Source organism: Meriones unguiculatus, chromosome 1 (genome assembly GCF_030254825.1).
Source record: "Meriones unguiculatus strain TT.TT164.6M chromosome 1, Bangor_MerUng_6.1, whole genome shotgun sequence".
Classification (NCBI taxonomy): Eukaryota; Metazoa; Chordata; class Mammalia; order Rodentia; family Muridae; genus Meriones; species Meriones unguiculatus.
In genome coordinates this window covers 54,120,206-54,145,823 of record NC_083349.1, presented here as the reverse complement: position 1 = coordinate 54,145,823, position 25,618 = coordinate 54,120,206, and the positions used below count along the sequence as shown (strand labels likewise).

At 42.0% G+C, this 25,618-nt stretch overlaps 1 protein-coding gene across 1 annotated transcript in view; it reads right to left on the bottom strand.

Moving 5' to 3' along the window:
* The window catches only part of Plce1 (phospholipase C epsilon 1), a 290,498-nt gene that overhangs the window by 58,675 nt on the left and 206,205 nt on the right, over positions 1 to 25,618 (bottom strand). Inside the window, exons 5-13 of the mRNA XM_060388995.1 lie at positions 25,390 to 25,535; positions 20,591 to 20,849; positions 18,751 to 18,956; positions 10,146 to 10,821; positions 6,046 to 6,228; positions 4,857 to 4,974; positions 3,960 to 4,116; positions 1,220 to 1,342; positions 995 to 1,131 (exon numbers count right to left, since the gene is read on the bottom strand). Of these exons, the coding sequence (XP_060244978.1) occupies positions 995 to 1,131; positions 1,220 to 1,342; positions 3,960 to 4,116; positions 4,857 to 4,974; positions 6,046 to 6,228; positions 10,146 to 10,821; positions 18,751 to 18,956; positions 20,591 to 20,849; positions 25,390 to 25,535 (2,005 nt within the window). The remainder of the gene's footprint in view (positions 1 to 994; positions 1,132 to 1,219; positions 1,343 to 3,959; positions 4,117 to 4,856; positions 4,975 to 6,045; positions 6,229 to 10,145; positions 10,822 to 18,750; positions 18,957 to 20,590; positions 20,850 to 25,389; positions 25,536 to 25,618) is intronic.

The following is a 25,618-nucleotide window of genomic DNA, read 5'->3' as shown; positions in this document are numbered from 1 at the left end:
GCTGCTATGCCTAATACAGCACTGTATACACGCTGCTATCTGTAGAACCTGAGGAATGTATAACTTTAAGGAAAACCATGGACCCCAGCTACCAATACCGACTGATAGTGAAGGATTGTAACGAATGTACTGTACCAACATAGGGCCTTACAAGCAGCCAAAGTGTGCATGGGCAGACATCTACACAGCTGTGCAGAGGGGCGGTGTATGGGAACTCTACGATTTTGGCTCATTTTCCAGAAACTACAGTGGATCTTTAAGATAAAATGTAATGATCTAAAAGATGTAATTACTTGGTTAGTCTATAGGAATGCATGTTTTGAGAGCTGTACAGTAGTTAATATTCTTATAAGGACACCTTAAGGTTATAATTATGAAGCAGTACATAAAAAAGGGTAGTGTGTATGTGTGTGTTTGTGTGTGTGTGTGTGTGATTGTGTATGTGTATGTGTGTGTGCTTTTTTGTGCTTAGATTCTATCAAGAATTTAGGAGAAAAATGATAGGCTTTAAAGTTTTTGAGTGACTAAAATGGATAGTCATTTTAGGATAGAAGGAAACATTCTGGTTTACAAAGAAGGAAAAACATCCTAGCTGTTCAGACAGGAGCACTCTACCTAGGTCACTAAGGACTCCCCTTTGCACAGACAATCACTGCCTGGGCCTGAGCAAGTGCTTAACCTATAGGTAGATAGATACTACTGTTTCTCAGTTAAGACTCATTCCATACCTGTGGACACTTGGCAATGGTGCGCTGGGTTGTCAGGGTTATTGGAAGGCATTCTTAGTTTTAACTAAGTGCCAAAAGAACCACGTGACATTGGACTTTCCACACCTCCTGACTACCCCTCAACACCAAATGACCTTAGAAACAATTTTCAGTGTTTCTTCAAGCTCCAGGGAACAGCATACCATGAAAGTTTATGTGCCTGGGTCTCCTGCTTTGATTTTTGGAGAGAAAGTTCTCGGAGGGAAATTGCAAAATGTTAAACCAACCTAGGTCAGGCTGAAGGTCACTGGTGTTTTCTTCGATAGTCAGGTTGGTGTACAGCGGGCCTGACTCAGCAGCAGACCGATTGCAGGGCACAGAGTAGATGTCAAAGATATCCTTCAAGTCCTTGCGGCTCCTTATGCTGAGGGAGGAATGGAAAACACCTCCCGTTTAGAGCTGCCATCCAACTGTGGGCCTGAGAAAGAGTAAGAAGAAAGACTGTGTCCTACCTGAACGATTTGAACAGCTCAACAAATTCAACGAAACTCATGTTACTGTCTGAAACCATGAAGCTCTGGAAGCCCTTCATTCCTCCTTTGATCCGCCCATGCCAGCTGCTGCTGCTCCAGGCACTGCAGGGAAACATGGCCGTCACTGGCAAATGTACACCCCAAGTCACTCTGCCTCAACAGGCCGTCTCTGACGACAACAGAAGCAAAGGGTGGGGGGAGATGACCATATATATCCCGGACTCTTATTTCCCTTAACCAACATCATGTCAGGGGAAGCAAATATGTACTGATAACAGTGTTTCCAGTTTACTCAATAGGACAAGATGCTGGGGTTAATATTCTTTCACTGACAAACCAGTTCTTTGAAAGCACAGATTGATAAGACAGGGGAGATTTCCCAAAATCAGTGTATCTGAAGAAAAGTCATGTAAAAAAAAAAAGATACCCAAATTCCTCATTCATAATCTATGGGAAGTAATTCATGTTCTGGAAACATATCCAGTAGGCAAATTTGAAATACATAAATATTTTCTTTTTCCTTTTTTAACCAGTTCTTCAATGAAAACAGAGAAGAGCTTTTATTATTAATGGAAAATCTGAGTCAGAAAAATATTAAGACTGGAAGGAAGCCAATCCCTGCACCTGCCACGGCTGTATCCATTCACCATAAAGATATCATCGCTCTCAGCAAATATTCAGTCTGGCTGTCTCACCACACTTTATTTTCTATGTGGATTACTCAAAGAGTAGTAGAAGAAATATTTTGACTATGGCTTTCGGTCAAATCAACTAATAGGGTATTTCCTTCCTTCCTTCCTTCCTTCCTTCCTTCCTTCCTTCCTTCCTTCTTTTCTTTTCTTTTTTGAGGAAGGCTTAGAATTTTTCCTCCCAGGGGATATGTCAAGTGTTAATACGTAAGAAGGTACAAAGAGCACTGAGTAGCAGGTCTACTTTCAATTCTGCTACTGGTGTTCACTCATGGAAAGTTGGTTAGTGTTAAGATCTGACAGTCACCTGTCTGGATGGGAGAGCATCGCAAAGGGATAGTTTACAGTTGTGTGGTGTGGGCAGTTTAGGGACAAGGTTCAGGAAGATATGAATAGTTCTTTATCATTGAAACATACTGCATTTATTCAAGTGAATTTCCTGTCTTCCTCTTTTCCAACTCCACCCTTGGCTCCTGCTTATAGGACTGTCTCTATGTCTATTCTCTCCCTCTTTAGGTTTAGGGCTCAGTCTTGCTTTGTCCTTTAAGAGCATTCAGGCTGCTGTTACTTCTGTCTTTCTTCTGGAGGGACTGGCCCTCCCCCTTTTGACTTTGGATCCTGCACAGTAGTTTCCTGTCCAAAAAATTTCCTCCTTCACTCTGTTCTGCCTTTTCATGCTCACAAGTGACTTAAATAAAAGGAAAATACATTTAATCTAGGTGATTTGTCTATTTTATATATCCAGGATTTTATATAGGCTGAAAATATGAAGGATTCCAACTATTTTGAGTTTTTAGTTTTATTTTAAATCTGAATTTACAGAAAAGTTGCAAGAGTAACAAGGAGAGTTGTCTAGACTTTGGCCCATCTTTACCAACTGTTGATTTGAATGCAAAAAACTAACATACAACTGTGTCACTCAGTGTGCGGGAACTCTTTAAAAGATAATTTACTAAAGCGTTCTCATCAACGCAAGTGGAAAGCAAATGAGAGCAATTTCAAAGAGCATGTCTGTATCTGTGCCCATGTGTGTAGAAATAACTTTTCCAGAGTCAGTTGTCTGTCTGCTGAGACCCACTCCTCTGTGGTACCATGAATGGCTCCTGCTTTACAGTGGTTCTGCCTGGGTCTTCCACATTTCTTTAGCTGTTGTGTATGGAGAGGCATTATGGCTCCCTTTGGTGGCTTTTCACTTTATTATTACTTCTGTTTCTAAGATGTATATTTTTTGTTTGTTTTTGAGACAGGGTCTCCTTATGCAGCTTGGGAAAGTCTGGAACTAGCTATGTAGGCTAAACCAGCCTCCAGCTCACAGAGAACCTCCATTTCTGCCTCTCAAGTGCTGAGATTAAAGGTGTGTGCCGCTGTGACCAGCAAAGACAGACGTCTTTATGGTCCTTATGCGATCATTTGCAACAATCCCAGCTTTGGGATTAGATAAAGATATCCAGTTTGTTGCAACACTTACATTTACTTCTCTTGGCAAGCATAACTACTATCATGTGTCAGAAATGTATGACCTGTATTTCACCTATCAATAAGGTCTGGCAGCTTACTCTCAAGTTCATTTGCCCTGAGAGCAGTACCATCTGCTAGAACTTGCTGCAGGAACACACTTGTTCTCCACCTGCAGCATTCAGCTCAGGAGCCATTAGCCACCTGTGACCAAGGAGCTGGTTTTCCAATTTAACTTAATTTTGAATAATTGAAGCTTGATGTTATATGCCTACAGGTGGTTAGTGCCTAGTCAGATTCAGAGACTCAAAGCTTGGCTTTTCATTACCGCCTCTGACCGTGGAAGGGTTGCTTTCTCTAACAATTAGAAGGGATTACAGCCATATGAGAAACTATGATTACAGATTGAGGAAAATCAGAATCATTTTTAATTAGGGTTTCTTTTTCTTCTGGTTTCCACTTTTCCTACGAGTTAGATCTAGAGATGGGCTTTGCACAGAGAGCAAGGCACACGCCCTTCTGCACAGCTGGAGTGCTGTGGAGAGTCCCTCTGTTTTAGCATGTTAAGGCCCCACCTGGATGGACTCTTGTTTGAAGAAGACAGCACAGGGGAGGAGACTGGCCTGATGGGAGATGACATCCCGGTAGCCAAGTTGGGGGAGCCAGCCGTGGTCAAAGAGTGGGCTCTTCTGGAATGGAGGGGGTTGGGAGGGTTAGTGTTGCCATTGGCCTCTGTGGGGATCAAAGAAAAAAAAAAAGACGCAATGACTTAGCTCCTACTTTCCCTTAAAAACATCATCAAAACAATCCACACAACTGACTTTTATGTAAGAAACATACACAAACTTTGATGAATGGGCCAATCTGACAGGTTGTTAGGTGGTTACAAGCTAGCGTCATGTCATCTGGGAGCTTAAGAAGTACCCAGATGCCCAAGGCCTCAGCAAAGAATATATAAGTGACTTGGTCATGGGTGTGGTCACGAAATCCAGGCATATTTTAAAAAGTGCTAACGTTCACTCAGTTTTACCCTGTACAGCTAATATTATCTACCAATAGTGGCAAGCCAGTGAGGATTTTCTTTCAAGTAGAGTGTGCTTGTAGAAATACCTTTTAGGTTTCTCATCTCATCAAGACAAAGAATTTTCTTGGGAATTCCCACCAGGAGCTGGAGAGATGGCTCAGAAGCCAAGAGCACAGGGGACTCTACTTCCATTTGTAGTACCCACATCAGACAGCTCACAGCTGCCTGTAACTCCAGCTCCAGGGGATCTGAGGCCCTCTTCTGGCCTCTGAAGCCACCCGCACTTGTGCACATATGCATACATACACACATACACACGTTTTTAAAGAAATGTTTAAAAAAAAGTTTTTATATAATATAAAATTAAAACCACAGCATAAAGTCAAATCCGTGTTTTTCTCCCATAAAAGTAAAGCAAAAGAGTTCCGATGTGAGCATGCCGCATTACCTGACTCTTCCTGATCGTTACCGTCCTGAGGATCAGAGCCGCTCCGGCTTCGGCACTCTCTGTACAGTTTGGCCTTGCGAGTTGCCATCTCATCATCAGTCACTTCTCCACTCTCTCCCTGGGAACAGAAATTTCACCATGGCTCCTGCACTGTATTACTCTTCTTGAATGTTTAGTTCAGGTTGGTTTCTGCCTTCTAATCTATGTCCTTCAGGATTGTCTCACCTAAAAGACCTATGTTAAGGCTGCCCAGGTGATCACAGGTCCTTTAATCCAGTGTGACCTTCACTGTGAATCAGTGTCACCTCTCCCACCCCCCACAGCTAAGGAGGCTGAAAAAAAAGGACACACACTCTGGAATCTCTGGGCATGGACACAGTAAGAAGCAATGAAGTTCTGTGAAACCATCAAGAGCCTTCCATGAGGAAAGAGTAGGACTATTGTAGATAGCTATGAGACAAGTGAATTATGTCATAATGAAAATATACACCGTATACTCAATAAGGCACAGTGCAACCCTATTTTAATTTGTTTCATATACAGCCTTCATTGTGGGCCTTCATAATGTGATCTCTCTGTTTTCTTTCTGGTTGGCATGTCTCACTGTAACCTAGGTTGGCTTTGAGCTTCCTGTAATTCTCCTGCCTCTGCCTCTGACATGCTGGGATTACAAGAGTGAGCCACCATGCCTGCCCTGATCCTTTACTTTTCCGGTCCTCCTTGGCCTGCTGTGGAACTGGTGCTCTAGCCTCTCACATGTACCTTTAGGAAAAAGCAAAGTCTTTTAACCTCTCTTCTCTTGCCTCTGTAGCAGATGCTTTACCTTGTGCTGTGTTTGGAAAGCTCCTACACATACTTCAAGACCCACCTTATGTCAGCTGCTCTGAGGTCCTTACTGCCTGCGTTTTGACCACATATTTGTACATTTCTCTACTGATACAGCACTTTGCAGGTGACTTAACAATAACAACTGATGCAGATTTTTAAGGACTTTGGCTTCTCCTTGATGTTTGCTTGATTCCTGACACTGACGCTGGCGCTCAAATGGTACCTGGCAAGCCCTTGTCACCATTGCTTTATACTTTACCTTGTCCCCAACTCAAATGACTTAAGGTGGCTTGTGGAAATGTAAAGCACACAGTAGCGGTTGGAGGCTGGGCAGGATGTTTAATAAACACGTTTACCCTACCCTCATGAGCATCTTCTTCTTTTTCTTGGTGGCGCTTATGCCCAGGGTATTGTTTCTCTGCATGTTGGGCTTCTCAGCATTCTTTGCTGACATCCCAGGGCTGGGGTTTCTAGTGCTCCATCGCCTGCCACCAAACAACTCCACAGCGTGAGCCAAGGTTGGGCCTTCATACCGACCATCCTCCTACAAAGAACCATATGCTGAACACACAAGCAAGCAGCATCAGGGAATAAATATTAATAGTCCCAGTCAATTCCCAAGGTGGATAAACTCAGGCATTTACAGAAGCATGATCTGGCCACCCATCTAGGAACTGCCTGTTGGGGATCCGATTGTGTCCCAAGTAGTCCTGATCACATCCTGGGTCAGCGATGTACTTTAACCAATCAGCTGGGTGAAACAAAACAAAACAAAACAAAACAAAACAAAACAAAACAAAACAAGCTAAAAACCTTCCCATCCTGTTAATTCCTGTTAATTCAGGAACTAGCACTGTGGGAAAATTCATTAAGACTGTAAATTAAGGGCTGGGCGTAGAGTTCAGTTGGTAGAGTGCTTGCCTAGCATGTACTTCAGAAATCTTTGAAAAGTATGATTCTGGGGAAATTGGCTAGCACATATGAGGGTCTGGGTCAACCTTTAGAAGTCCCCTCAAATTTATTTCCATTTAATATTTATTTCCTTGTAGCATTTATTTTTTTATTCTACCTATCTATCTATCTATCTATCTATCTATCTATCTATCTAATTATTTTTATGTGTGTGCATTGTAACCTTTTAAGGTGGCCCTCCTTTACACTTCCAACTAAGTACTCGTAAACAGATTTAAAAATGATTATATATACATATATAATATGTATTGTATAACGTATGACATATAATACATATCATATAATGTATATATAATCATTTTTAAATATATATTATATATATATATATTGTGTGTGTGCACATGTGTGCCATTGCCCCAGAAGACAGAAGAGGGATCACTGTTAGAGCCCCTGGAGCTGAAGTTGTAGGCAGTTGTGAGCCTCCTAACATAGATTCTAGGAACTGAACTTGGGTCCTCTCAAGAGCAACAAGTGCTCTAGTCACCGAGGAATCTTTCTAGGCACTGCAAATAGATTGATTCATTGTACATACTATGTTCATAATAAAGAATGCTCTGTGTGTACATGTTTGTTTCTTTACCCTAATGATGAATGGTTATATGCTTTTGTGAATCAATCTATGAACTCCACCTTTCTCATCCTGTTATGGTCCCAGGGTGTAGAATAATGAACACCTGACACAGAAATCTTTAGGTGATCTCCTGTAATGTGACTTATGTCTGTGACCTTTATGTCTATTTCTTACTTCTTAAACTTTTATTTTATCGATTTTCTAATAGATATTGGTGGATCTGTCAATCAAAGTGGAACATGCTCCCTTAACCAGTGATTGATGCATGAGCCAGATGAATCAAGCCGAATCTTCCCCCTTAGGGTTTTTATTTCAAAGTGCTGCTATTGCCAAGGCCAACTTCCAACTAATGATTCTGTCACCTCAGTCTCCTGAATAGCTGAGTCTATAAGCAGGCACATGCCACTGTTCCCAGGAACAGAAGTATTGGGTGTGAGAAATGAACATGGATGGTGACCGTTGCACCTGACACGGGCCTCCAGAAGATAGGACAAGCTAATGAGCTATTCTGGATACTCTAAAATGAATAGATATCACCTAACATAAATCAACAGATAGACTTAACCTACCACGTTGAAGAATATCTAAAGCTGAAAGAAGTTTTTTTTATATATATGTATATACATATATGTATATAATAACAATTATTAAAAAATAAAAGAGGTCATGAAATTGAAGGAGAGTTGGGAGCAGTATATGAGAGTTTGGAGGGAGGAAAGAGAAGGGATAAATGCTGTAATTAAATTATAATCTCAAAAAAAGTTTAAAAACATAGGTCAGAAGAAAATACTTTTGTTTAACCTCTCAAGAAGGGTTTCTGGAAACTAAAATACAGTGTGAATCATTTTACACAAAACAATAAATATCTTTCCACTGGGTAAAGGACATTTTTTTCTTTCTTAAAAACTGTGAATAGAGGATGTTTATGTGTGAATATACAGTCTTAGTTTTTGCAAACTGCATAGAAGTTGATGGCTAGGATTCATTTAAAAATAATCCACATGGGCTGGAGAGATGGCTCAGTGGTTAAAAGCACTGACTGCTCTTCTGGAGGACAAGAGTTTGGTTTCCAGCACCGACACAGTGACTCCAACTGCCTGTAACTCCAGGTTTGGGAGTCCAGTGCCTTTGGCCTTGACTGGCACCTGCACATGCACTGCCCACATACAGACACATAGTGAAGCACAACTAATTAAAAAGTGAAAATAAAACAAAGCCCAGGCAATGGTGGCAAGTGCCTTTAATCCTAGCATCTGGGAGGCAGAGGCAGGTGCAACTCTGAGTTTGAGGCCAGCCTGGTTTACAGAGCAAATTCCAAGACAGCCAGGGCTACACAGAGAAACCCTGTGTCTGGGAAAAATAAAAACAAATAAAATAAAAATCTTTTAAAAAGTCCATGTGCTTTAAGATGTTGACATCTCTTTTATATGAAGAGCAGGAAACTAATACATACCCTTTGGTTAAATATTTTTCCTCTTCCTATAAAATTTGTGTCTATTGCTTACAACCAAGACACTGGATAGTTTTATACTTAAGCTTCCCAGTTTCTCTGAACTCCATTTAAATACTCAGGACTGTGGGCCCCTAGCTTTGCCCCTGACAATGTAAGCCAAAGCTAAAACGTCCATGTCACTTCCACTTTCCACATTAACATCATCGCATCATTTCCTGGCTTTCATTATATTATATTTTTCCCTTGAAATTGAAAAAAATATTTTTACTTTCTATGTACACTTTTTCAAAGCTGGGATAAAGTAATGTTCTTAAAGGGCTGTCAACAGAATTTTGGGTAAAACCTCACAGATGTTCCAAAAAAAATTTAACTTATAAATTAAAAATTTTTTTGGCACTAGTGCATGGCAGAGCATTGTGTTAATATGTGTAAGTCACTTAATTAATATTCTAATGTTTTGTAGTACAAAAGCCAGGTCTAGTTAGTTCATCTAAAATGGAAATAAAAATACCTGCTTTCTGTATGTTCCACCAGCAGCTTTGAGCATGAAGAACTAGTTGGAAGAAAAAACCCCTCTGGGCATATCTATGAGGGAGTTTTAGGACTGAGGAGATAGGAGCCTTTCTAAGTGTGGGCAGCACATGGGCTGGGGTCCTGGACTGCTGACAAAGGAGAAAGTGAACCTGAGCATTCATCCCTTTCTCTGACTGCAGATGCTGTCTGAACAAATGCCTTAGGCTCCCCTTGCTGTGGGCTCCCTGCTGATGGACTGTCTCCTTAAATTGTGAGCTAAAACAAACCCTTTCATCCTGAAGTCCCTGGATCCCTGCATTTTGTCACTGTGATGAGAAAAACAATGAATGCAGGGACTGTGTGGGCGGCCTAGTTGAACAAAGCCTTCAAAAGCTTCTTCGACTTCCTGCTGTTTTGTGACCTTCCTCCTTTCCCAGCATTAGGGCATAGACCTCAACCTGATTAACTAAAAATCCCCCAGGTTACACTTTTAGCGAGAAGCTAGGTTGGAAAAATTAATTAAATAACTCCTCTTTAGCCTTCCTTATCCTCCAAGATTATAGGTATGTGCCACTTATATAACACTTATGGTGTTTTCAGCTGAAACCTTCAGTTGGTGAAATGACTGTATTGGCTGGTTTCTTTTCTGGATGGGAGAACTTCAATGACCAGTAACCATTTTCATACAAAATAATAAGAGAGACACACATGAGCAGACACACATATTAATTTACACATTGTCTTTACACACTGCGAGCTCAGTTACCCTATATGCAAGTTCAGATCATTTCCAGTTTTTAGAGAGGAAAGCTGCGGCCTTGGGAGGTTAAGCAAAGCTGCCTGAGTTTACACAGGAGTAAGTGACAGGGCTGGGAACCCAGTAGTTTAAATGCCACGTGTGTGCCCCTGAGGATTACGCTACCCAAGGGAGAGGGCTGGACGCATCCCTTACCTGATAGAGGCTGACATACTGTTTCCGAAGCCACTGCTGTCTTTGATCAGGGAACTTCCTTATCTTTCTCACAGCTGTAGTGAGTTCCAGCAATCCACTGAAAAGCATTTTAGCTGTGTGCTTTGGTGCCACAAAGTGCAATAACCTATTGTCGGTGGTCTGAAGCCCATAGAGCAGTGTCACGCCAGTCTCTGACAGAAGCATGCTACTCAGTTTGTTCTGGACACACACCGTGTGTATATCAATGCCAGGGTGTCCCATGTACACAGCCTTCACTGAAAACAGATCCAGGATTCCCTCTGACAGGCCACTCAGCCCAGCGTTGCCCAGTGATGGGAGCTTGCCAGGCTCAGCCATGTTACTAAGCATCCCAAGCTTGGGTCTGGTACCAGCAGGGGAGGCAGTGGGAGGCTTCATCCAGGTCAGAGTGCTATTGTCAGGCTGCAACTGGAGAAAGCAGCGGGCTGAGAGATGTGTGTCCTGGTCATAGTGGATGGCGGTGGCCCCCTGCAAAAGGAACTGGTGCACGTCAGCTCGGATGGACAGCACATACCATGGGATGAGCTCTGTCCCATGGTCAAAGGCTTTCTGTGACTCCTCTGACCCATGAGGGTCACATTCTTTGGACTTTTCAAAGATGTCATTTTCTGAGTCCAGCAAATCACCGATTATAAACCTGATGGGAAAAGGTACAAATTTGCTTTGTCTTATAATCAGAAGGGGAACAACACAAAGCCTTCTCTTCACACATAATAGACAGTTTTTTTCCATCCTGCTATGAATTCAAATAAGCATGGAAGATATAAAATGTGAAATACCATAGGATAATTTATTTATACTTCTCTGACCAGAGGCATGCTTTTAATGATCTTGACAGTTTCAAGAAGCACAACTAGGTATTTTGTAGAAGGTGCTATAGTTAGGTATTTTTTCTCAATATTAGAACAAGATTATGTGTTTGATTGGGGTAAAGTACCATTCATATTATACTTTTTAAACTGCACATACTTCCAACATGACAACCCACTGAAATGGACCTTACACATGACTAAGATAATATTTTTTCAAGGCCACATGTATTATTTTGTTTATTTAAGTTCCTTTCAGTATATACTAGTTGGAAGCAAGTCACTATGTCTAGATAACACTGAAGGAGATGGGTGTTATATTCTACCTCCTAGGGAATAGAGAAGCTATATGTTACATTTTCGGAATTCTTCTGTACAGGAGATTTATCTCTTCTCCCCATTTGTTTGCCTTCTTCTTGCTTTTACATGCCAGTTCCTTGCTGTGGATATTATGTGACTTACGGATATATAGCTAATTCTCTGAGTGAGTTGTAATTTAATATTACTGTTTTTATTTTGTTGCTTTGGCCACTAGGAGCTCTTTCAACACGTGCTTCTTTCACAGACTCGTATCAGTTTGCTTCGATGATTTGCTGCTTTGCTTTTGAGCATTTCTGACTTTGTGGCACTGTAAGAGACTCCAGTCTCATCACTACCTGCTTCAATCCCAGAGTCAGCCATATACCTAAAGGAATTTGTTCCTTTTTATTGAAGAATACAATTAGAAACCAGCTTTTGAGTGTTAGATGCAAATATATAAAATTTCACCCACTTTTCTTGATGCTACATGTTATAATAAAAAATTAAAAAGAAAAAAATTGTTTTGTTTTTCATGACAGGGTTTCTGTGTGTAGGCTTGGCCGTCCTGAACTTATGTTGTAGACCAGGATGGCCTCAAACTCACATCAATCCTCCTGCCTCTGCCTTCCTGAATGTTGGGATTAAAGGCGTGCACTACCACACCCAGCTAAAAAAAAAAAAAAAAAAAAAAAAAACTCTTGCATGGGTAATTTAGTACCCCTCTGCAAGTGCTCTTAGTGACAATGGAAGAAAAGCAAATACCCATGTTTATGTCCACAACTGCCTCATGCTTCATGCCCTCTGCAGCCACACTGAGAAGATTGTGTGGATCTTCTACTTGTATTCCATGTGATCTTGTCAAAACATTCAAACTCCACTTATCTACTAAATGGCAAGAAGACAATGGTCACCTCAAAAAGCAGGGGTAGGCATCAAACAACACAAAGATTGCAAATGCACCCAGTCCCAGGCCTGCCTCAGTAAAGGGCACTACTACAACTGAACGTAGGGAAACAGTGTCATTTTAACTCTTCTCCATTGCCTCTGCTCCAGGCTGACTAGCCAATTGTTTCCCTGGAGCGGTCTTCTCTGAGACTGATACTCCAACCAAGGACCATTCATGGATATAACCTAGAACCCCTGCTCAGATGTAGCCCATGGCAGCTCAGTTTCCAAGTGCATTCCCTGGTAATTGAAACAGGGGCTGTTTCTGACATGAACTCTGTGGCAGGATCCTGGACCACCCCTCAGTGGGGGAGCAGCCTTGCCAGGCCACAGAGGACAATGCAGCCAGTCCTGATGAGACCTGATAAGCTAGGGTCAGATGGAAGGGAAGGGGGACCTCCCCTATCAGTGGACTTGAGAGGGGAATGGGAGGAGATGAGGGAGAGAGGGTGGGATGGGGAGGGAATAAGGAAGGGGGCTACCGCTGGGATACAAAGTGAATAAACTATAATTAATATAAAAAATAAAAATTTAATAAAAAAGAGGTCACGTGTAAGTTTCTCTCTGTGGCCACTATTATATTTTTTTCTGTGACATTTGGTGGTAGACTTTTAGGAGTAAAAAGGCTGGGGTGGAGCGGCTGACACCTGTAGTTGCAACACTAAGGAGGGTGAGGCAGGAGGATTGTCATAATTTTAGGCCAGTCTGGGCTACACAGTACCTTTCAGGACAGTCTGAATTACAATGCAACATCCTAGTTCAGAAACTAACTAACCAACTAACCAACCAACCAACCAAAGTTGAAAGAAATTCAGGTTGTGAGCATTGGTGTGAATTAAAACATCCCTGTTAGTTTAGACATAGAATTTTTGATTTTAATTTAATTTAACAGAGTCTTTCCAGCGAAAAACTACAGGTGTTATGAAAAAAAAAAAAAAAAAACAACATCTAGGTAGAAAAAAAAATTATACAGCTTTTCAGGAGGCTGTTTCTGCTTCTCAGAGATAATGTAAGCTGTGTGTGTGTGGGGGAGGGGGCTGTCTCTCTTGGCATCAGTATTTATTTTAGAATACAAAAGGAACTAATGCCAGATAGTAATGATTCCATTAAAAATGAATGATTCCATTCATCCAGGGGCTAATTTGCAAAATAAAATTGACAATTGTTTGTAATGAAATAAATTCATTTCAAACAGGAAGCCAGTAGTATCTTTTGTCTCTTAGACAATAGAGTGGATTTTATGGAGTTCTGAGCCTGATTCTCCTAGGAGATAATTTTCTGTGGGTTTATGAGAAGGAATAAGATGGAAAATTAAGGTTTATTTAGGAACCAAGTAATGCTAACCAAGATAAAAATTGTGGTCAACCAGCAAAGAAACCACCTCATCAGTCTTAGGCATGAAAACTTAATCCTGCTTTTCTTTTTTTTTTTTTAAACCCTGATTTTAAAGAGCTTCTATGTTATCCCATATTAGAAGACAGAAATTGAATAGCAGAATGCTGTTTTAGGGATACCTGACAAAAATTTTATATTAGGTGGCAAAAGACTGTCAACTTGCATATATATTTCCTTTGTAAGGGTGCATTACTTTATAGAAATTTACAATGACTACTTGAACATGAATCACCAACATGTAAAGACTAAATGTTATGTTTTAAAATAGAAGAAAATCACCTTTTCCACATAACTAGTTACAGCTGTTCCCTGTAATTAAAAAAGAAAAAAAAAACTACCGTTTTAAAGATTTTTCTCCTTTTGCAAAATTTGTGCTTTTAACTAACCTATCATTTTTCTCTGCTCTAGTTAGTTAAAAGCATGTATTTTCCAAAAGAGACCAGTGCTGGCTTGTTTTATGTCAACTTGACACAAGCTAGAGTCATTGGGAAGAGGAAAACCTCAATTGAGAAAGCATCCCCAACAGATTGGCCTATGGGCAACCTGTGATGCACTTTCTTTGACTGATGATTGATGTGGGAAAGCCCAACTCAGTGGGGGTGATGGTCCCCATTATCTCTGGGAAGATGGCCCTGCTATAAGAAAGCAGACTGAGCGAGCTATAAAGAGCAAGCCAGTTCTTTCCTTGAGTTTCTGCCTTGAACTCCCTAAATGATAGACTACAGGCTCTAAGCTGAAATGACCCATTCCTCCCCAGGTTGCTTTTGGTCATGGCATTTTATTACAGCAATATTCTGAGACAAGAACCGTTCCAAGTCCAAAGAACTAGTATGAAGAGAAGCCAAATGTCTTTAACACTGCTGGGTAGAAGTTCCAGCGCAGCCTCATGCCTCAGCCCTGCTGTTTACTACTTAGTGACTTTAGCTTTCTGGGCACTTCTTCCTGGGTACAGAGGATGTACAAGCACATCGTAAGATGTCAATGGCACTCAGATAATCTCTCCATTCTATTTATTTTCTCCTAAGACCTTAGATTAGATGTGTGTGTGTGTGTGTGTGTGAGGGGGGTGTCGGTGGTGTGTGTGTGTGTGTGTGCGCGCTTGGATATGAAGGCCAGAGGTTGGCATGGTCTTCTTCAATTGCTCTCTACTTTAGTTTTTGAGACACAGTCTCTCACTGCACCTGGAGTTCACCAATTCAACCAGAGTAGATGCCAGGAAGTCTAGGAATCCTCCTGATTCCAACTCTTCAGTGCCAGGATTATAGGCAGATGTTGTTGTTGTTTTAACATGGGTGTTGGGGATCTGAACTCAGATGCTTATGCTAGCATAGCACTTTATCAACTGAGTCATCTCAATGCCAGGCCATGGGCTTTTAATGTCTACTTCTCTGGGGTTTCTGTGAGTACTTCCATTGGGTGTTCTGGCAGGAGCAGCAGATGGTTTTGAGAAGGACAATGAGATAGATTGCTTGCTTGCTTCCTTCATGCTTTCCTTCCTTCCCTTTCTCCTTCCTTCTTTCCTTCCTTCCTTCCTTCCTTCCTTCCTTCCTTCCTTCCTTCCTTCCTTCCTTTCTCTCTCTCTCCCTCTTTCCTTTCTCTCCTTCTGTTTTTATCCTTCTCACTGAGTTGTGCATTGCCAACTGGAGGTTGGCTGGAGGTTATTGTTTTAAAATACAATAAAGCCCAGTTCCTTTGTCCTTTAGGATCTGAAAAACACTATGCCTAAGACAACCTGAACGGGGAAATTTAAAAAAATTTTTTTTTACTTATTACAATTTATTCACTTTGTATCTCAGCTGTAGCCCCCTCCCTTGTCCCCTCCCAATCACACCCTTCCTCCCTCTTCTCCTCCCATGCCCCTTCCCCAGTCCACTGATAGTGGAGGTCCTCCTCTCCTTCCATCTGATCTTAGCCTATCAGGTCTCATCAGGAGTGGCTGCATTGTCCTCCTCTGTGGCCTGGCAAGGCTGCTCCCCCCTCAGGGGGAGGTGATCAAAGAGCCAGCCACTGAGTTCATGTCAGAGACAGCTCTTCTTTGAATAGGGAATTTTCCCAAGGTTCTGGACTGAGGCAAATAAGAAAACAGTGCTAAGTGGGCTGGATTCCCTGGACCCTATTAAATCCCACCTCCCTAACATGTATGCAGGGATTCTTTTTAGAGTAACAATCACTTATGGACCAGGAAACTACTTCCAACTACTTAGGTACAACGGTCTCAAAGTGAGGATTTCAATATGTCTTCCCAAGCTTTGTGAAATAAATATTTGCATCTTTGTGGATTTTTCCCCCATTCTCAGGATGCCTACATCCGGATCTGGAAAAAGGACAGTGGAAGAGAATGTTCTTAGGATATAGATGATTAAATGATGAAGAAGAAGACAAGGGAATAAATAGAAAATTGGAAATAAAAGTTTCACAAGAGGCAACTTCCGTTGTTACTACAGAATTCCCTGTGACCTCCTGATGAAGTGTCATGGTAAGACAAAAAAGAGAGACTGTTACTAAGAAAGAGGGGAAGAGCTTTGGAAATCCATAAAAGGGACAACAAGACAGCTGAAAGGTGCAGAGAAACAGAAAGGCGACACAAGGAAAAGAAGAGAGTCATGTTGAGCAGAGTACTGGTGGCAGGGCTCCCTAGCCTGGGAAAGCAGAAACAAATGTCATCATCAGACGGCTCTAGAGGGAAGATACTGGCAGTCCCACCCACAGACAAATGCAGTTGTAGGTCTTGCTGAGAGAGTGACTTCCTTGGTAGGAAGAGCCAGCAGCAGATGGTAGTTCAGCCAGCTCTGAAACCTTCTCCCATTCCAAGGGAGCCTATCATTTAAAACTGGGCTACCCTGCCAGAGAGAGAGAGAGAGAGGACTCAAAAGTCCAAGCACCAGATTGGCCCTAACCCCAAGGGTGAGAGACAATTTGCATGGCAGTTGTGGAGAATATGAGGGCTGACAGGTGGCAGAAGGTCAGGAAGTGCAGTGTATAGAAAAAGGCAGTCCACCCTCAGTGCTTGGGAGCAGAGTTCATCAACTGAGAACCATTTTGGGCTTTAATAACCTTGAGCCAAGGTCATCAAGTGGATCAACCTCTGGAACTACCCAGCTGCCATGAAGTTTCAGTAGACCCTTTGACAGCTATAGCTGCATCCTTCCAGCAGGGTAATTAATGTTGGGGGAAAGTCAAAAGCACATAGGCAGATCCACCTGCATTGATCTCAGTGGAATGATCGTTTCTTCTACCCGAAATGGGCTTGGGAGGAGTCTCTGAGCTAGGGTGTGACTAGGGAGTATGTACCTAGACCATAGACTGCAAAACTAAGGGTGGCCAGCAGAGGCCCCTGGTGTGCAAAGAAGGGAAACCAGGAAAGCAAACATAAGGCAGCTCTGACAGACAGCAGATGCTTCCCCCCAAAAGGCTCAGTGCCTGTATTAAATACAGGAAAGTGAAAAATCCAAGGGTCTGACTCACCTCCCCCCTGATGCATATATTCAAAGTCTGAGCCATCCTCTCCCTGCTCTACCTACCCACCATTCTCCCATTTTCAAGGTCCCAGAAAGAATTCACCCTAACCCTTCCCCCTTTTTGTCTATTGTGTTTTCCTTCACTTATTTTAAAAATAATGCTTTCATGACTTGAGACTTTCACACAACACACTTTGATCATTCCCCTCTCCCAAGCCCCCCCCCCCCCCACATTCTCCTGCACCTCCTACCAATCCAAATTTTTGCCACTTCCTAACCCAGTTTGTGCTAGCTAACTGCTCCTGGTGTAGTGCCTGCCCTGGAGTGTGCTCAGTATACCCAGAGTCTCTCCACTGAGGAAAACCGACTTTCTCCTCCCCAGCAGTAATTAAATGTCAACATCTCTTCTGGGCCTGAGTGGAGGACCAAGTGCCATTATTCTGATAATTATTAATTGACATACCCATAGATTAGAGTGTCCCTCATCCTTCATCAGAGAAGCTTCTTGCAGTAGATTCCGATGACACAGAGACTCACAACTAGCCAGTGGGAAGAGAATAAGACATCAGAGTGCTCAGCCCTAAATGAGATGTCTATATTCATCTCTCCCCTCATGACTCAGGGATCTGTGCAGAAGAAAAGATTCTAGGAGCCAGAGGTGGTAAGCGACTTCAAAGAAACTGTGTTTTCTGGACACTACAGGCAGAGACACACATGAACTCCCAGCAATTATGACAGCATGGTCAAGACCAACTCAAGGGCAAGCCAGACAAAACCCCAGCATGGAGGGGAGGAAATGGGCACCAAATCCCCTTTTGGATACTTTTACTACTATTTTATTATATCATATTTTAGAAGGCTTTATGCATTTATTTTTATTCCCCTTTATGCATTTACCCAATTTTGTTTTTGCTGGACAATCTTTTTTTTTTTTTTCTGGTCTCCCATATTATCCCTTTTAGTTTTCCTTTTTAGTATATCTTTTGTAGTGTTTGGACACATTGGCTTAAAAAAACTATCATATTTTAATTTTTCTTCTTTTTTCACTTATCTACTTACCTAATTTTGATTATGGGTCTTCTATCAGGAAGTCTTTCTTCATTTTATTTTTTTCTAATTTTCTGTTGTTCCTTCTTTTCCTTAATTACCATTTTTACTTCTATTTTTTCTTTCCTTGCTTATTTAATCTTGTTTATCCCCCATTTCTCCCTCTCCCTGCCCCATTCCTTTATTGTGTTTATTTACAACTTTGACCCTAAATAAAATTTAACTTAATAGCAAAACTAACATTAGTTTTTTTTTTTCCATTTTCTGACTTATATGAAAGAATGACATGTCAGTGGGCTTTACTTGTTTTAAGTATATGTCTCCATCTTGTATGGTTTGGTGTTGTGGTACCATTGTTTGTTTTTTCCAACATAAAACACACTGGAGGAGGTACAAGCTCTCAAAAGTGAGATGCTTAATAACAAGATGTCCACACAAAAGCAGAAGTGACATTTTTTGAACCAACAGAATCATAAAACCAACAGGGTTAGGCATGAAAATGACACATTTTTATTGGGTTTTATGTGAAACTCAATTGAGTAGGAAAAAACTAGTCAATGGGAAAAGAGAAGAAAGACACCCACCCACATACTCACTGACGCTGAGACTTACTGCCATCGGGTTTTCTCCTTCAGGGAGTTTTTCCTAGAGCCTGTCCCTTCGCTGGAGCTGTCCTCCTCCTCCATCTCCAAGCTTCGACTGCAGCTCCGGATGATCTGAAAGATGCTGTTGACTGTGGACTCCTTCTCTGAATTTTTTAAGCCATTCTGTCCCACTCGTTGTAAGAAGTTATCTTGTCCACTGTAATCGGCTACAAACTACAGAAAGAGGTTCAAGAATGCACAGTTGCAACTTACTATGTCTGAATAACCTACTTCTAGGAGGCCAAAATCAAAACAGCAATAAATAACAGCAATCAAGCCTATTTTACTGAAATGGAGACAAGAGGTTCCAAGAAAAGTTTTATTCCTATTTTTTTCATTTCACCACATGAAATCCCCAAACTTGCCCTTTTCTCGCTGTGACAGTCTCAGCACCTCTAGGAATCTAAACTGCACTTTGAATTTATAACACAAAAAGCAATATTATCTCATGGCTCCCTAGGGACAAGGTTAGCCACTTTGCAGAGAAGGGCAGTTATTTATTCTTGTAATGGAAATTGAGAAGAGAACCATGATTAAAGATCTCCATGACATGGAACAAGATGAAATGACCCCATTCCAAAAAAAAAAAAAAAAAAAAAAAAAAAAAAAAAAAAAAAAGAAAAGAAAAGAAAAGAAAAGAAAAACCCAACACATTTTAAAAGCTGCCTTTTGGCTTTCTTGTCCATATGTGCTACAGAAAGACAGTAGCTTCTTGATGTTTTTAAAGCTACTATTGTGGAAGCTTCCAGAACCAGAAGGAAGAGCCACAACTCAGTATTTCTTCTTCACCCCAGGGATTTGGGAGAGTGGAGGGTAGGAGGCTCTATAAAGCCGACTCTTTCCTTGACCAGACTCTTACTACCAGCTGTAAGACCAAGGAAATATCAGCCTGTGTGTATCACACATCCATGTCGGGGGCCTCAAGTCCTCTTAGACCAAGTGACGCCTCTGCTTTCAGGTGACTTAAAGTAGGCTAAAGTTTTATGAGTCTTCCCAGTTCAAGTAAGAAGGGATGCTGGTGTGTGTGTGTGTGTGTGTGTGTGTGTGTGTGTGTGTGCATGAAGGGTCAGTATTGAGTGTTGTCATCTACACAGATGATAATGTGAATGACTCTGGTTTGGGGCTTGAGATTTCCAAATACATATTGCCTCAAAAAATCTTCCTAACACATGTTTAAAGAGACTTTTTATTTAACTTTTAAACACCCCAGAGGGAGGTTTCCTTATTTCCTTTGAGCCTCTCAGTGGCCCTTACTCAGTGTGCAATGTCCTGAGCTAAAGCTTACACCATCCTCTCCACTGTGGCAGGAGTTAAGAGCAAAAGCCAAAGGCCTAGGAGAGCAGGAGCAGAAGGGTCAGGGCCTGGAGTGTGTCTAGATGAGGCACTGGTTTTGGTTTTGTCTATTTTTTGTTATCTTCTTATATGTATGGAGAGAAGGCAATACTGACTTCTTCTACTCCTCCACCCACTAATTTGGAAGTTATTGTTCTCATTTGACTTTATCCTCTGAATCTAGATAGTTCTACCCAGTAGCAAAAAAATTTACCAACTTTTGAAATTAAAACAACAACACAGTACCAACTGCATCTTTCCCTTTGTGCTCAACAGTGTCACATTGAGCCTAAATAACAATATCGGGTTCCAAAGAGCTGGTGTTGCTTTCTCCGGAACTTTCAAGGACCTCCTCTCTACCTAGAAACAACATACCGAGGGTTGCTCTACACTCAGTAAGTGATTTCCCATTAGACAGGCAAGTCCACAGCAGGCCTGGAGGGCCTCTTGGGAGCTGCCCACTTGGAAAGGCTTACCTCCAGAGCTTCTTCGTGGGAGCTGTACCGTGGGCCGAGCTTCAGGAGGCTGGAGGCACCATCAAGCACCTCACAGAGCTCCTTCAGGAACACCCCGCAGAAGGGAACCACCTTGCAGCCGGGGATGTGCAGGGCACGGGTCACTACCTTCTTGTATTCCACGGAAGACTCATGCTGGGCCATGGCATCCTTTAGGCTCCGCATGGTCTCAATGTCAGACTGGTCCATGAACTGCCACATCTTCAGAACTTTCCTCGACCTAGTGTAAATAAATGAGATTTTTTTTTAAAGCCTGAAGTGTTGAAAATGTAGCTTACAGTATGTAGGCATAATCACATACAAGTTCATGGTCATTTACCTTGTAGTGTTCTTATTTATTTACTAGGATTTCTATCTTCATTTACTTCCCAAGATGACAAGAATATTACTTATGTAAAATAAACTACAAAGTTAGGCTGTCTCCATGGGTAAAGGTACTCGCTGTACAAATCTGAGGACCTGAGTTGGGTGTCTGGAACCCACATAATTGGGGAAGGAGATAACTAACTCCTTAAAGTCATTTTCTGACCTCCACACGCACACCCCACACACATGTCATGTGCACAGTAATAATAAATGTAAATATTAAACAGGACAGCTTAAAAAATAAATAAGGTTAATTATCAAAGCTGAAAATCAAATGCTGACTAGAGTATTCCTGATAGCTCTTATCAAGAGGAAAACAAGGTTGATAACACTATAAAATGACCTCTTCAAAGGATGTAAAAAACGGTTTATTCTGTGCAAATATGAGTAAGCATTTCTCAGAAACACAGGTTTAGAGTTCTCTAAATGACATGTTCCACGATGGAATAGGTTACATGTACAAAATAAATTCATACCTCAGTACACATTGCGATAGGTGGGATAGACAAGGTAGAGAACCCTCTTCTTCAGATTTCAAATGCTATCTTATGGCATTCTTAGCTTGAGGGCTTAGTAATACATCCAAAAAGTTTTATGCAGCAGTTATTTCAATGTTAGGTCAGATACAGGGGTTGACAGTAAACAGATATAAAAGAGACTAAACATAGCCTAAAATAGTGTTGACTCTTGATTTGCAATATTTCCTCCTCTGCACAATCAACATACTCTAGTCAGCCAAGGTCAGTCTGCTAGCTCCTCAGTAAAAATGTGGCTTCTTCAGAGAACTTCAGTTCACAGTAATGTGATATCCTAGATAACTTTAATTGTCAACTTGACACATATGTGAGGAAAACCTTGATTGAGAAATTATCTCTATCAGATTTGTCTTTGGGAGGGGCTGTCTTTATTGATAACTGATGTAAGATGCTCTAGCCCTCTGTGGGCAGCACCAATCTCTGAACTGGTGCAATAGTGGCACAAATGGCATAAGAGTAACCAAGCACTTTCTGCTTGGATTTAAGGCCCTCTCCATGGAATGGAACCTGTACCCTAATAATGTATTGTTATACCCATAGATCAGAGCATTTCTCAACCCTCATCAGGGAAACTTCTTTTTGTAATAGATGACAATTAGCACAGAGAACCTCAATTGATTGATATGCATAGACTAAGACACTGTCTTAGGGAGTGCTTATCCTTAAAGGGAACATACATACCATATCCCTCCTCTCAAAGCTCAGAGATCTTCGTGGAAGAGTGAGTGCAAAGATTGTAACAGCTAGAGGTGGTGGATAACATCAAGGAAATAATCTTCCAGGTAAAACAGGGCAGTTACACATATGAACTCACAGCAACCATGACAACATGCACAAGAGCTGTGCAAGTCCCAGCCAGACATAATCCCAGCACAGATGATGGAAAGTAGGCACAAAACCCCACCACTAGCTGAGGAGCTATTGGCAGCTATTGATAGCTGATGGGAGAGGGAAAGTCGGTTTTCTTTAATGACGTAATCCCTGGTAGGCTGACTGTATTCCAGGTTAGGCCCTGCTTCTATCTCGGTGACACAACTAGACTCCATGGGATAAGAGAAGAAGAAGAAGAAGAAGAAGAAGAAGAAGAAGAAGAAGAAGAGGAGGAGGAGGAGGAGGAGGAGGAGGAGGAGGAGGAGGAGGAGGAGGAGGAGGAGGAGGAAGAGGAAGAGGAAGAGGAAGAAGAAAACACAAAACTGGATGGGAATGGATGGGAGGGGGTGAGGAGGGTGGTTATAGGAAGAGTTGGGGGTGAATATATTCAAAACACATTATATGAAATCATTAAAGAATTAATAAAAATATTAATGAGCAAGGAACATTCCTCCAGGTTTCTGCTCCAAGTTCTTGTTTGAGTTCCTGCTCTGACATCCCTCTGTGATGGAAGTGTAACCCAAATAACTCCTTTCCTTCTCTAAATTGCTTTTGCTCAGAATTTTATCAAAGCAACAGAAAGGAAACCAGAACACATGGTTTGTACAAATATTTCTGAGGCTTTGTCCACAGCAAGGCGCCGTATACTTCCCTCCCGATCTTTGAGTCCCCCAGTGGTATACCAGAAGCCTGCTAGTTCAGACTCTAGTAGGAACAGCTTTTTACAGAATAAAGTATGACCTTAGCTCCACACCAACAGAGGGATCTTGTTTGGATGTATGGTTTGCATAACAACATATTAAGTGGAGTTTATCCTAGTTTGAAACTGCTGCTGAAATCAACAGGTTACAACATAACTAGCAGTCTAAAGAAATGTATCATGTTATCATGAGAGGTGTCCAGGCTGCTCTGCCTTTTATCCCACACAGGGAACCTAGATGTAAGTAGAGATTTGGAAATATTTTCTTTTCTTCTTCTTTTTTTCTTTCTTTCCTTCTTTCTTTCTTTCTTTCTTTCTTTCTTTCTTTCTTTCTTTCTTTCTTTCTTTCTTTCTTTCTTTCTCTCTCTTTCTCTCTCTCTTTCTTTTTGAGACAGGGTTTCTCTGGGTAGCCTTGGCTGTCCTGGACTTTCTTTGTAGACTAGGCGGGCCTCAAACTCACAGTGATCTGCCTGCCCCTGCCTCCCTGAGTGCTGGGATTAAAGGCACGCCTAGCTAAGTTGGGAATATTTCTATGGAGACTATTGTGAGAGGGCTTGTGGGAAAGACACGAACTTTGTCTCAGGAGCTGGGCTTGTCGAGTGGACTCCTTGGACATTTATCCTGGGCAGTTTGTTCATCACACGGCCTACTGTGCAACTCGTGTCTAAAGATGGGTAACTGGCTGGAGTTGCCCACTGGTGCAGGGACAGGCGGCTCTGTAGATGTTTTCTGCCTTTACAGGGTTGTCTTGACAGTGGGGGTATCTCTTATAAGTCCAGCCAGAGTAGACACTGTGGAAGCTGAGCTTGGGCTTTTTTCTTTTTCTTTTTTTGAGAGGGAACATTTTTTTTTTGTATTACTTTCTTTTTTTATTTTATTTTATTTTTTTTAATCAGTTACATTTTATTAACTCTGTATCCCAGCCGTGTCCCGATCCCTCATTCCCTCCCAGTCCCTCCCTCCCTCCCTCCCTCCCTCATCTCCACCCTGCCCCTTTCCAAGTCCACTGATAGGGGGGACCTCCTCCCCATTCATCTGATCCTGTTTTATCAGGTATCTTCAGGACTGGCTGCAAAGGAGAGGGAACATTTTTGTTTCACATGAAATCAGGACTAGATTCTTGGTGTTTTTTAAAAAATTGATTCTTTGTGAATTTCACATCATGCACCCCAATCCCACTCATCTTCCAAGTCCCTTAGTATCCACAGCTTCCCCTCCAAAAGAAAATAACACATAAATAAGAACAACAACAACAGTCTTGTAAGGGAAGCTGTAATATGACACAATGTGGCCCACAGTATATCTTTTTGTTCAAACACGCTTACTTGCGAATGGTCATTGCAATAAGTTATTGGTCTGGTTCGAGGCCCCTGGCTTCTGCTATGTTATCAATAGTGTATCCTCACTGGGATTCCTCTCGGATATCATGCTGTTGCCCCGTGTCATGGAGATCCTGGAGCTTTGGCTCTGCAGGACCCAGGCCCTTCACATGTTCCAGCAGTTCATGGATGGGGTAGATGTTGGGGTAGGATAACTCAAAGACCTGGATCTGGGCCTGGGTGGGAGCTGAGTTGGCCAGCGAGCTTGGGCTATCTTAAAAAGCCTGAGTGTCAGATGAGGTGGCCCCTGAACCTAGGAGAGAGGACCCCAGAACTAGATCGAAAGCCTGAGAACTGAGTAGTCCCTCAGAGCGTGTACCACACTTTGACAGATATTTTTAAACATTTGGGGAGATTCCTGCCTCCCACTGGGGGTTTTGTTTTAGAAATTTTAGGGGGTCTTGCCAGAAGAAGGTTACTGGGGTTAGGTCCTTAGGAATAATACCTTGTCCTTGACCCTTCCCTGTTTCTCTCTCCACTTCCACCACGTTCACAGTGAGGTAAAGAAGCCTCTCTGCTACGCGTTCCCAACATCATCATATTCTATTCAGGCACCAGTGGCCAAGCAAACATGTGTGGGACACCTTGAAACCATGAGTCAAAAGTAGACACTTGCTCCTTCAAGTCGTCCTCGCAGGCATTTGTGACAGAGATGAGAAAGCTAATACACTAGCTGACCATACAACACCAATTCCCTCCCCCCTTTCTGTTCCCTCTCTGTCCTCCCTCTCCTCTCTTTTCCACTCTCTTTGAGGGACCAGGACTGTGGCACTAGAAGAAAGCAGTGCATTTTCCCTGAAAATCATTACCAATTGCCTATTCTGGTAAGTGTTGCTGGCCGTCCAGGGAATTAACTCAGAGCTGTCTGACTGGAGAGAGGAACCTGCCCAGATCACCACACTTCCTTACCTGAGGCCAGCCAGGAACTCCATGACAGCGTTGTAGTTGCCCATGTTCCAGCAGCATTTGGCCACATGCACTAAATACGAGAAGACTTCCCGCTTCTCCTCCATGGAGCCTGCAGTGAGGATCAGCCATGTTACCCAGGAGCTCACCTGGAAGAGGGATGGCGGACATTCACTAAAGACATAGCCCAGAAGCTCCATCCTTGTTTTTTTTTTTTTTTTTTTTTTTTGGT